Source organism: Cryptomeria japonica, unplaced genomic scaffold (genome assembly GCF_030272615.1).
Source record: "Cryptomeria japonica unplaced genomic scaffold, Sugi_1.0 HiC_scaffold_2145, whole genome shotgun sequence".
Lineage (NCBI taxonomy): Eukaryota > Viridiplantae > Streptophyta > Pinopsida > Cupressales > Cupressaceae > Cryptomeria > Cryptomeria japonica.
Window position 1 is genome coordinate 1 of NW_026730407.1, and position 11,581 is coordinate 11,581.

General features: G+C 37.2%; 1 protein-coding gene across 2 annotated transcripts; it reads left to right on the plus strand.

The window, feature by feature from the left end:
* The first annotated feature begins 8,383 nt into the window (after positions 1–8,383).
* On the plus strand, positions 8,384–11,030 carry LOC131074682 (pentatricopeptide repeat-containing protein At5g39980, chloroplastic). Of its 2 annotated transcripts, XM_059216387.1 has the most exons (3): positions 8,384–8,622; positions 8,796–8,837; positions 8,953–11,030. In XM_059216387.1, exon 3 carries the CDS (start codon positions 8,958–8,960, stop codon positions 10,902–10,904), a length of 1,947 nt encoding a protein of 648 aa, XP_059072370.1. In that variant the 5' UTR covers positions 8,384–8,622; positions 8,796–8,837; positions 8,953–8,957; the 3' UTR covers positions 10,905–11,030. The 2 variants fall into 2 exon arrangements, with proteins under 2 accessions (XP_059072370.1, XP_059072369.1); XM_059216386.1 differs by having other exon boundaries at positions 8,384–8,837.
* Positions 11,031–11,581: the final 551 nt, after the last annotated feature.

Genomic DNA, 11,581 nt, shown 5'->3' on the forward strand with positions numbered 1-11,581 from the left:
TAGCCGTCCCTTTCTAGGGATGCCTCAGGTTGTGTGCCACTCTTTGTCAGTGCTTTTGGTGTGGTTTTCTGCTCCTCTTTTGGTCGCCTAGATCATATCTCTCGTTTTCCTGTGTTCGCATGCGATTCGGAGCTGTTTGGAGGAATTGATGAGCTTTTTAGTGTTGATGGACTCTCGCTGGAGTGCTGGTATATTTATATCAGATTTGTCTAATTGTGTTTTATCTTGTAATTCTCTGAGTTTTCAGTGTTTTGTTCATTGATACTTCATTGTACTCATCATTGTAATTGTTGGTTAGAAGTACTAAGTACTAACCTCTATCATATCTAAAGAACTTCATTGTAACTCCCACTGCATAAGTGGAAAAGGCTGGCTTGGCCGCCTTCAGTTTTTGTAATTTCGTTTGTAGTTCACTCCTCGCGTTGCATAAGCGGTCGAGTGATTTTTGTTTGTAATTGTCCTCCTACTACATAAGCGGTTGAGTTGAGTTCGTTTAATGATAAGTCCTCCCGCTGAAATATCGCGGTAGAGTGATTTGTGTTTGTTTCCTTGGCTGGTTTACCGCCAAGTTTCCTTGTTTTTACCCACTGGAAAGTGGAAGGGGCTGGTTTGCCGCCCAATATTGTAATCAGTTTTTCAGTGTTGCATCTAATGATCCCCTATCACCGTATGCTCTCAACCTCTTAGTCTGGGCTCTCGGTGATCAAAAGGTGTAGGGTTCCTTTCAGTTGGTTTGGATCGTATTATTCTAACCGTAATGGGTGATTGGTGTGTTTGTAAAGCTGTTAAAAAACAAACAAACAAAATTGTTGGGGATCTTGCAGGTTCTTTTGGCATCACTTCATGTACTTTTTCAGATGGTTAATGTCAATGGCTGTCTAATGTCTTCAGAATTTCTAAGTAATGTATGCTAAGAGCTTGGTCATTAGTGAAGTTATTGTATGAGCTTATTGATCATTATCATTTGAATAAAAAGGAGAAATAAGGCTGCATCTTAATTGTATGTTGTCTAAAGGTTACTTGGCAATTGTTTGATGAAATGTCAGCTAATTGAAGATATATGTTTGTGTCCAATGAATGTAATGACATCATGAATTGGTTGCATAATCATCTAGGCAGTTATTCTATCTATTAGAAGTTGTTTGTTAGTCATCCATTGATCTTAAACAATTCTCAAAACTCCGAGACAACAAAACAGCATAACACACAAATTACACAAACCGCATAACACGCAGTTTGACAGCTATCTGTTAGCAAATATTCCTTGTATATTCAGTCTATCTACTGCAGGGGATATTTCAACAGAGCAGTAATTTTGGGCTATAGATAATTGTATTTGTCTCGATTTGCATAGCAGTTGTTTTAGTTTGTAGATAATTGAGTTTGTCTCGATCTATAGACATGGTGAGTGGTACCTATGGATCATTGAGTTTGTCTCGGTTCATAGTTTTGTAGATGTGTTACTGTGGATGATAGAATTTGTCTCTTCACAAGAGGAGTGGTATGCTTGTGGATTATTAGGATATTTGCCTAGATAGAAAAGTTTAGGTTGATACTGTTGCAGAGTTAGAACATTTGCCTACATGAGGAGTTTGGGTTAATGTGATGCAAAGTTGGATAATTAGGCCATTTGCCTAGACTAGGAAGTTTAGGTTAATGTTGATGCAAATGTTTTCCTAGTTTCTTTTTTCATAATGTAAACCTTAAGAAAGGGTCAGGAGTTGTTAGGAAATAAGGTTTACATTTAATAAATTTAGGTTAGTTAGTTGGTTAGGAAGTTCATTCCCATAAGTTGGTTTTGCACGGAAAACAAAGGCTTTATAAAGCCATTTGAAAAGCAATGTAAGATGAATCTTTTAAATATCAATTTCAGTTTATTACATTTAATAAATTAAGTTAGGTTAGTTAGCTGGTTAGGAAGTTCATTCCCATAAGTTAGTTTTGCATGGAAAATAAAGGCCTTATAAAGCCATTTGAAAAGCAATGTAAGATGAATCTTTTGAATATCAATTTCAGTTTACTGTTTTTTTTGGGCAATGGTAGGATCTTTAGTTGCAATATGCTCACCATTCCAACACATGTACTCATTTAATACAATCATTCTAGATGCATAAGATTATAAGCCTAATATCTAAACCCTTTGTGCAACTACTGCACTATCTCCCTTTTTCCTTAACTAGAATTTGAGGATTGTTCGCATTCCATGGTATTTCCCTTTTGCGTTAACAAAATCTACTTAGTCATCTCCACCAGGTCAGTCTAAGTTGAAATTCCACCTGCACATTAGCATTTAATAATTATGGCATATATTACACAATGGGCTAGAATCACCTTGCAAAAGACCACATTGTTATTATCATGTTAATCATAGATAAAGGAGGTCGAAATTATATAACTGATGGTCTCATTCCCATCCTTGAATTTCTTTTGTGTTGGCAGCCAACCAAAGGAAGAAAGTCTGTTATTCTACCGTTCCACCCTCATAGTGAATGCCCAACTCAAGAATGAGTAACTTGAACTGGTAATTGAGTGTTGCTATGAGTTAGCAACTCTCAACCAATCCAAAGTTCTCCCTATCTACTTCCTCCTATAATATCTTGACATCTAAACCTCTCTCTATGCATTCTTGGAAGAATTCTTCATGGTAAGTTTACTGTCTTAGACTTTAGCTCTCCCCTTCTAGCAACTTAACATTTGGCTAATGATCTAAAATGGCAATCCTACATTACCTTTGGCACTCATGGCTTTATAGCATACTTCCTCTAATTCTCATGGACATGTTCTTTGTTTCCATTGGCTCTTTTCTCCAACAATTTTTACATCTTGGAACTAATCTGCTTGTTCTGTATTACCATCATTCTTGGATTCCTCGGACTTGGAAACCTTAATTCCTTTGAGGAACTTTTCTTAAATTGTCTGATCTTCATTGGGTTTTTTCTAAATCGCTCTTGGATTCACTGTGCAACATTTGACACTCCACTGATTTCTTGACCATATGGATTTTTTGTTGACTCACTCTCTATTCCTCCACCTATTTTCTTGGATTTTATTGTTTGGGTCACGCTTATACCTCTAGGTGATTTTCTCGTAATCCCCTTGTCTCAATTTTGGTGTTTTATGTGATATGGTATCCTTTGAAATAATTTCCTTTCGTGGCTTTGATTGCACCATCCAATGTGCCATCAATTGATTGTCTTGCCTTTCACTTGATTGGTATGCAAGCGTCCTGCCACCTTGGTTAACCCACTCAAATCTAGGCGCTTCACTTCGACTATGCTTGGCACCCTGGTGTACCTGTCACCCTTACACATAGTTACAAGACTCGCAGAGTCTTGGCAAGACTCGGCAAGTCCCGAGGCGGGTCACCTCTTCCGAGGCCAGGCGACCCTGGACTCGGGCTCGATCAAGTCTGGTTGGGTCTTGGCAAACTCGGCCGAGTCTGGCCGGGTATTGGCAGACTCGCTGAGTCCCGAGCCCTGGACTCTGCCGCCCAACAAGTAAAAAAAGGGCAAAAAAAAAAAAAAAAGTCAGTGAAGTCTCCATTAGAGACAAATTTCAAGGACGTGAGGAGTGATAAAGCCAACGCAAACCTTGGAGTTTGATGGATATTTTCCAAATATTATTTTCTGAGCATTAGATATCAGCGCTTGGACTCCGTAAGGGGCGCTACCCCCAAACCCTCGTTGAATAATTTGGGGGCAAATTGCGCTGATAAAAGGGGAGAAAATTTAACCTTCGAGATTGATTAGGATCCATATACCAACATTGGTCAATATTTATATCAAACTCAGATTTATGAGATTCTCTATTAAAGTTATTTCTAAAAATCTGTCTAGTAATAGTTGTTCATTTATTATGATTTAGTTGCTATTTAGTGTGCAAATATCTTTGTTTAGTTGAATAAGATTGAATGCAAATATGTTGGAAGACACAGCTGATAAGGTGCACCATGTTGTATACTCCGAGTTCTTATAAAATGTCAAGCTGGTTACAAACCAAGTCTGCTCTGCAAATATTATTTTCTGAGCATTAGACATTTTGCAAATGTTTTTTATAATTGTTCGGAATATATTACAAGGACTTGGGGTAAAATCAATAAGGGTATCTCACAGTGGTATTGTCATGTCCCCTTTCTAGAGTGGACATCAGAGACGGAGGAGTTGGCCTATCATTGGAGTCTCGTAGGCTAGCAGAGGTTGATTGGGACTCATTCAGTGCATATAGTGACTAGATTTTGGCTTTACAGGTAGTTTGGAGCCAGTTCCTAGATTTTAGGGGATATCCCTAAATTTTAGGAGGTCGTGACAGTTGCCAGTCGTGAGGTTATTCATGACCTTTCAGATGGTTTCAGTTTCAGGAGATTTGGGTGTGTTTCCTAGTTTCTAGGAGCATCCCTAGATTTTAGGGATGAGACTGCAAGTTGATCCATGATTTCCGACATCAGTCACAGACAGGTGACAGGTTCAATTTCAGGCTTTTGGTGTGTTTCGAGCTTTCTGTAGCTATTTGGGTTATATTTTTAATATATTTAAATATTTCCTAAGTTAGCGTTTTAATATTTTAAATAAGGCTATGTCTATAGCCATTTCGGAGTAATAAGGGGTTTTTGGCTTCATCTGGATTCGTATGCCCATGTGTTATAGCTCGTTGGAAAGGTCTTGAACTTTTCTAAATGATTTTCACTTGCCAGGGTCCTTTTGGCGCTTGGAGTTATTTTATATTGAAAAAGTGGTGTTTTTTCTATACTTGGGCGCCCAATATTGGGAAATATGACTTTATATTAAAGCGCACTTTTCATATATCTTTAGGGTTCGATTTGGAAGGAAAGAGATATAAGGAGAAGGAAACCTAATTTCTCATAATCTTTTACATATTGAAAACTTGTTTGGTGCGATATTGCTCTGGTAGAGCAATTCTTCAATCTGGGACGCAAACCCCATGATTGGTATTGGCTGGGATGTAGCCCTCAGCTATTGATTGGCAGTGGATTCTTTTGGCATTGGCATTATTGGTCAGAGCGTAAGCGCTATTCCTTGTGGAGATTCAGATTGCTTGGTGAGGGTTTCAGCAGGGTGGTTGAATTTCCCAGCTGGGGCGTGATTGTTTCAGCTTGATGCCACCATTACAGCAGGTACACTTTACGCTGGAAGTGGTGAAGACTTTCATTCAGCCATAGCTGGTGTTCTTGGTTTGTGTTCATCATCTACCCTTTAGTTGGCACCATTATTGGATGTAAGCACATCCCCAATGCGTAGGGAATAATCTGGATATTATAAATCAGAAATCTGCCTGGTACAATTTGTATCAATTCTGATTTAATTGAATGTTCTTACTTGTTTCAGCTTCCTTCCTTATTTGCTGTTCTTTATTCATTACTTGCTTATATATTCAAAAAAATACAAAAAGATACTAAACATTCTACAACTTCTCTCTATTCTGTAAGACCATCAGCAAAATCATAGGAAAATATAGTTTATTATTTTAAAAATTACAGCAGATCAGCAAGGGGATCCATTAGGGATCTTTCAGGTATCAGAGATTTGACCTTGCCAACCTGTCGGGTTAAGAGTTGCAGTTGTTAGACAAAGATGAAGTCCAAATAGAATCACATTGAGGAATTCAATATAGAGTTTATAAAGTGTTTGCAGGTGTTCCACAAATATCGGGAAGATCTTATGAATTAGATTCATTAGATTTCCACAGTCCATGTTGTTGATTTGAATTGATACTTATGTGATCAATGTAAACTTGTGTATGTGCTTCTATTTGATGAGATTATTGTGTCTTTAATGTTATTTATTAAAGGATGCATGAAACAGGTTTTAAATCCTCAAAAAAATTTGAATTTCTTGGGTTTTTCAATTTGCCGAGTCTTTGCGGAGTTTGGGCGCCGAGTCCAAGTCCGAGTCAAAAATCATCTTGTCAAGTCCGAGCCGAGTTCGAGTCTTGTAACTATGCTCTTACATGAACCAAACAGCTCACAACATCATGTGTAATATGATTCTATATGATATCGGTCTAGCTCAGTTGATCTCTCAGGTCATTACTTGCTCATCTGGTTCTCACCTATGACATATTACTAGGCATCAACATCCAAATTTCAAGTCATTAAGATTGATAGTATGCAAACAGAGGCATATCTTAAACCACATGCTTAATTTATTTTTTTATAACGATGTCACCAAGAGTCCTTGTTCAGCAAAATGATTTGGGTTTTGAATCTAAACCCACATCCTGAAGGTTCCAGTGATGGGTCGCTAGACTTTCTTTGTTGCTTTTTTATTGTTGGCTGCCTCAACACCACTATTCGTACCTTTGTTGCTCCTCTTGTCAGTTTCAGTCATGATGATGCTAAATATCTGCTTTCTATTGTTCATTCATCTTTTTTCTTCATGTCTTTCAATTTTACATAGTGATGTACCAAATATTGGGCAGGTTGACAGTCAATCCCTCTGCAGGTTCGCTAAAGCTGAAATTGTCTTTGACCTTTGCTGATGCCATTTGCAGTTCTTTGGCTTCTAGTATTATGTGTTGTCTATGTTAATTTTATGGTCAGATTAGGAGAAAGCAGATAGAAGATAATTCAATCAAATTTGCACAGGATATACCCTGGGAAAATCCTCCAACATGAGGGAGAAAAACCCAGCAACAAGTATCTAATATTATATATGTCAAATAGTAAGATGTGTCTACAATCTGAATTGCTTCACTACCTGAAGCTAGATAAGTACACTTGATAATACACAGTCTGATCTGAATGTGCAGACTGCTGTGTGTATGAATCGATAATCTCAGGATGATCCATGGACTGCTGTAGAGGATATAGAACTGCTGATGGAGATATTCGATCTGCCTTAGGAGTACGATCTGCTGAGTGTATTCATTTCAAAGTGAGGAGAGTTGATCTCCTTTTATATCCTAGTGGAGGTGACCCTTCACCAAGGGTTGGCTCCCTTCAAACCAATGCCACCTTTCATTAACCCTACGGTGACCTTTAATAAGGGTGGCGGACTTTCCCAAAAGTCGCCCCCCCTTAATTATTATATTTATTTACAAAAAAATGAAGTCGCACATCCATAATAGTCGGCCAACCCCAAATGTGCAAAGCCGAAGGCTAGTTGCACATTTGGTGGAATCGGCCCAAGGATACTCCTGTAGATACATACGTCAACTGTCTAACAGTAACATTCCATATGATGTCCTCTGCTAGGCTGTCTTATATTTCTTGATGGTATGATTCCAAGCTAAATTCTTCAAAAGACTCTCATTTGGCCATCCTTCAACTCTTTATCAGACATGTCTCTTGTACATCATCTTCACTTTTCAGGGATTGTATAGGCAATGCTGCTAGAAATATAGGTTGCTTAGCATAAATGTACAATAAAACCAATAACATAGATGTAGCATACAGACAAATATAAACAGCAATGCAATACTGAATACACATAACAGAGAAGCACAACTCAAAAGTGACATTGATTGTCTTATATAAATAGCAAAGCACATCATGATATAGGCCAGGGAGAATGTACCCACAAGAGATCCTACCTTGAGTCTAGGCCACAACCATATATGCACTCAAGGCCAATTGTTGTGGCTCTATTCTGTACGTTATCATAACTTAAACTTAGCTATATTACTTTTCTTTATTCTAATATAATCATTATTCAATCTTTGTGGCTGACCTGATACAAAATGTATAGCCACAACATACGACAATATTAAATGCCTAACAGGTAGGCTAGCTAGTCTGTCCACGTCAATGATGACGCCCCATGCTATTTTGTTTAATGGTTTAGCAAAGTCCAGCTTGACTATTAACGGATGTGATCCAAGTGTCTTTCGTGCATTCTAAAGATTCCAAATTGAGAGGATATTATCCAAAAATTAAAATATATCTTTCTTGAAGAAATCGATTTGTTTTTGCTTGTCAAGTTTTTGAGAAGAATTTGAATCCTAAGAACAATGGCTTTAGCTATTTTGTATAATCTTAAAGGAAACATTGAGGAGATGCATGACCATCTGGCAATCTGATCTCTCTTATCATCTTTGGTAATTAATTTATTCAACCATTTATAAGCATATTGAGGCAAACTGTTGGTCTTCTTCTAGGTTTGACTGGAATAATATATTCCAAGAACATAGTACATTATTTTAAAGAATTCACAAGGAAAGCCATTCAGGCTGGGGTATTTTCTTCTAGTTACTTAAGAAAGTTCTCTAGCTCATAAATTGTAGAGTCTTCTCTAGCTACTCCTTAACAATATGAGTAACATTCCGAGGACTACACTTTTGAGAAATAGTTTTTTATATAATTTCTAGAATAGGATTGTATCAAAGAAATTGTTGATTAATACTCAAAAAAAATCTGAAATAAATAAATAATGTTGTGTTTTGTATTTTGCAGGGAGTATCTTATGCAGATGCAGAATATAAGTATTCTTGTTTACCAAATTTGAGTCCAGCAGTATCAAAAGAGAAATGCATGTTTTGCCAGGTTATGGAATTTAAGATGAACCTGATAGGTTCATTCTATGGCTATTCAGCGACCTTATTGTTTGTGGGCCACTATGAGTGGTGTACTACAATCCCTCTAAATCAAAATCTAAATTTCAATCTCTTGTAAGCTTTAGCTTGATAGTGGAAAGGGTGCTTTCTTTAGTGTTGTCTAGGAATAGTTACACAGGGTCCATGCTATTTTGTGTTACATGAGAAATCCCTTGTGGTAGTGGACAATTGCATTATGTCATCAGCGTTCACAGCTAATCCCATGGCACATTCAACTTGTGTTTTAGGTCATGAGAATTCCTTAAAAGCAACAACTCAGGAGATTAGAGGTACAGTCAAGAAACCCACATTTTCTTGTGTTCATATGCATGGATTTGTAATATAGCAGTTGACCATTACTGTCTGACTAACATTTTTGTTTCTATTGCCTGGGTTTCTTGGTAGTAAATATGAGCATGATAAGAGAGGCTGCTCATGCTGGCCAAGGGATTCAACCTTTAACACACAGAGAAGGTGCTCGTATAGGATTTCTTGGGAGAAAATTATGGTGCAGATCTAGTTCATCAACAGAAAAGAGTATTCAGCTTCCAGAGGGAAATTTGGTTGCACATAAGTATGGTAAAAAATCCGTCCAACCTGAGCATCATATTAATATTGATGAGCTGTTAAAGTCTTTAAAAGGTGTGTGCAGTGAAGAAGAACTATATCAATTGATGGCAGATTGGAAAGGGAAGTTGTCTTTGAGGCTAATGGTGTTGGTACTGAATCGAGAAAGAGACTGGCAGCGAGCACTTGCATTACATGATTGGATGATTGAGAAGGGGAATTACAGACCTTCTATCTTTGCCTACAATATAGTTTTAAGAAATATATTGAGAGCAGGGAAATGGAGTCTAGGAGAAGGTCTTGTTGATGAGATGTGTGAGAGACATGTTTCACCTGATAAGTTCACATACTCCACATTGATCAGCAATTTTACTAGGGTAGGTAAGTTTGATTCTGCCTTGAAGTGGTTACAACGGATGGAGCAAGAAGGAATTGCTGCTGATCTCATAACATATAGTACTCTTATTGAGTTAGCTAGAAAGCAGAAGAACTACTTAAAAGCAGTCTCACTTTTCTCGAAATTAAAGGCTGCGAATCTTTGTCCTGATCTAATTCTATACAATACAATGATCAAAGTATTTGGGAAGGCAAAATTGTTCAGAGAAGCTAAGGATCTTATTCAGGAGATGAAGGACCATGAAATTCCCCCAAATACTGAGAGTTACCGCACACTTCTTAATGCTTATGCAGAAAATGAAAAGTTTATTGAAGCAGGGAATGTTTTCTTTGAGATGAAGTCTGCAGAATGTGCTGCAGATCTGACAACTTGCAATATCATGATTAATGTGTTTGGACAGTTGGATATGGTAAATGAGGCAGAAAAAATCTTCCAGAGCATGAAGTCAATGGGCAGCCTTCCTAATATTGTAACTTATAATACCATGCTGAAAGTGTATGGAGAGGCAGAGCTTATTAGAGAAGCAGTTCATTTGTTCCATCTCATGCAGAGAAATGATATAGAGCAGAATATCATCACATATAATACTATGATCAGCATCCATGCAAAAATCCTTGATGACGGGAAGGCTACAAATCTTTTACTGGAGATGCAGAAAAAGGGTATAGAACCAAATACAATAACCTTTTCCACTATAATCTCCCTATATGGAAAGGTTGGGAAACATGAAAAGGCTGCATATATCTTTCAGAAGCTACAGTCATCTGGAGTCCAGATAGATGAAATTCTCTATCAGTGCATGATTGTCGTATATGAGAAGGCAGGCCTAGTGAGCCATGCAAATCGCCTCCTTTTAGAGCTTAAACAGTGTAATGATGTCTCAAGAGAGACAGCTATAACTATCTTAGCAAAGGCTGGTAAAGTGGAAGAAGCAGGCTGGCTTTTTTGCAAAGAATTTGATGCTGGAGAAGTAAAAGATATATCTGTTTTTGAGTTTCTGATTGACCTTTTTGCAAGAAACAAGAACTATTCTAATGCTGTTGATGTGTATGAGAAATTGAGACAGGTTGGGCTTTTGCCAGGTTCAAAAACTGTAGCGATTCTATTAGATGCTTATGGGAAGCTTCAACTTTTCCAAAAAGGAGAGGCCTTGTATGATGAACTGCAAGAAGAGGGTTGCATTTTTGCACAGGAGGTGCATTTTCAAATGATGAACCTCCACGCAGCTAGGGGCAATTTAGAGGCAGCTGTGTCATTGTTTGAAAAATTATTGCTGGATGAGTCTATTGGTAAAAAGGATCTGTATCTGACACTATCCAGCCTTTATAAAAGGTCAAACAGGCTTGATGATGATTTTCGTCTTAGCAAACAAATGGAAATAAAGAAATTGTGATTGTCAATGACAAATTGACATATGCCTTGCATTATAAAGTTTGTTATCAGCAATTTGTGACATTTGTTTTGATTTCTCATGCCGGTATCGTTCAAGTGATGATGTGTAAAATTGATTATTGTATTACATCGTCTAGTAATCTTCTCCTTCACATTCATTTTAATATTTTATGCAGGTATTGTTCAAGCGATGATGGGTAAAATTGATTATTTGTGTTACAGCATTTCTAATTTTCTCATTTCTTATTGTTTCAAATCTAAATGTGATCTCTCATATTTGGGGAATAGAGAAAATAATTGGCTTAGTCCTCAATTATCATTCTTTAATTTGGTTTTAGTAATTTAATCATCAAACAAAAGTCAAATTTGATTACCATCTCATCAAAACCAATTTTGAAAAAGGCACAATATAAAATAGATATAACAATTTAATTTTCTTGTTTATAAGAGAACAATTAGAAGTGTATTTGTTTGTATCAAAATCCTCAATCAAAGCGGCAATTGGCCAAACTGTAAATAGTAATTGGATGGGAGAGAAAATCTTTGTCAAACATAGTTTTGGGGGTACGCCATATGAAAACTGTGGCATAGCTTCGAGTCATTGTTTATTCCAAAAGTGAATTACTTGGTTGGGAAATTCTAAATATTTGGTCATGCTAGGTTAGAAAAGAAGGTTGC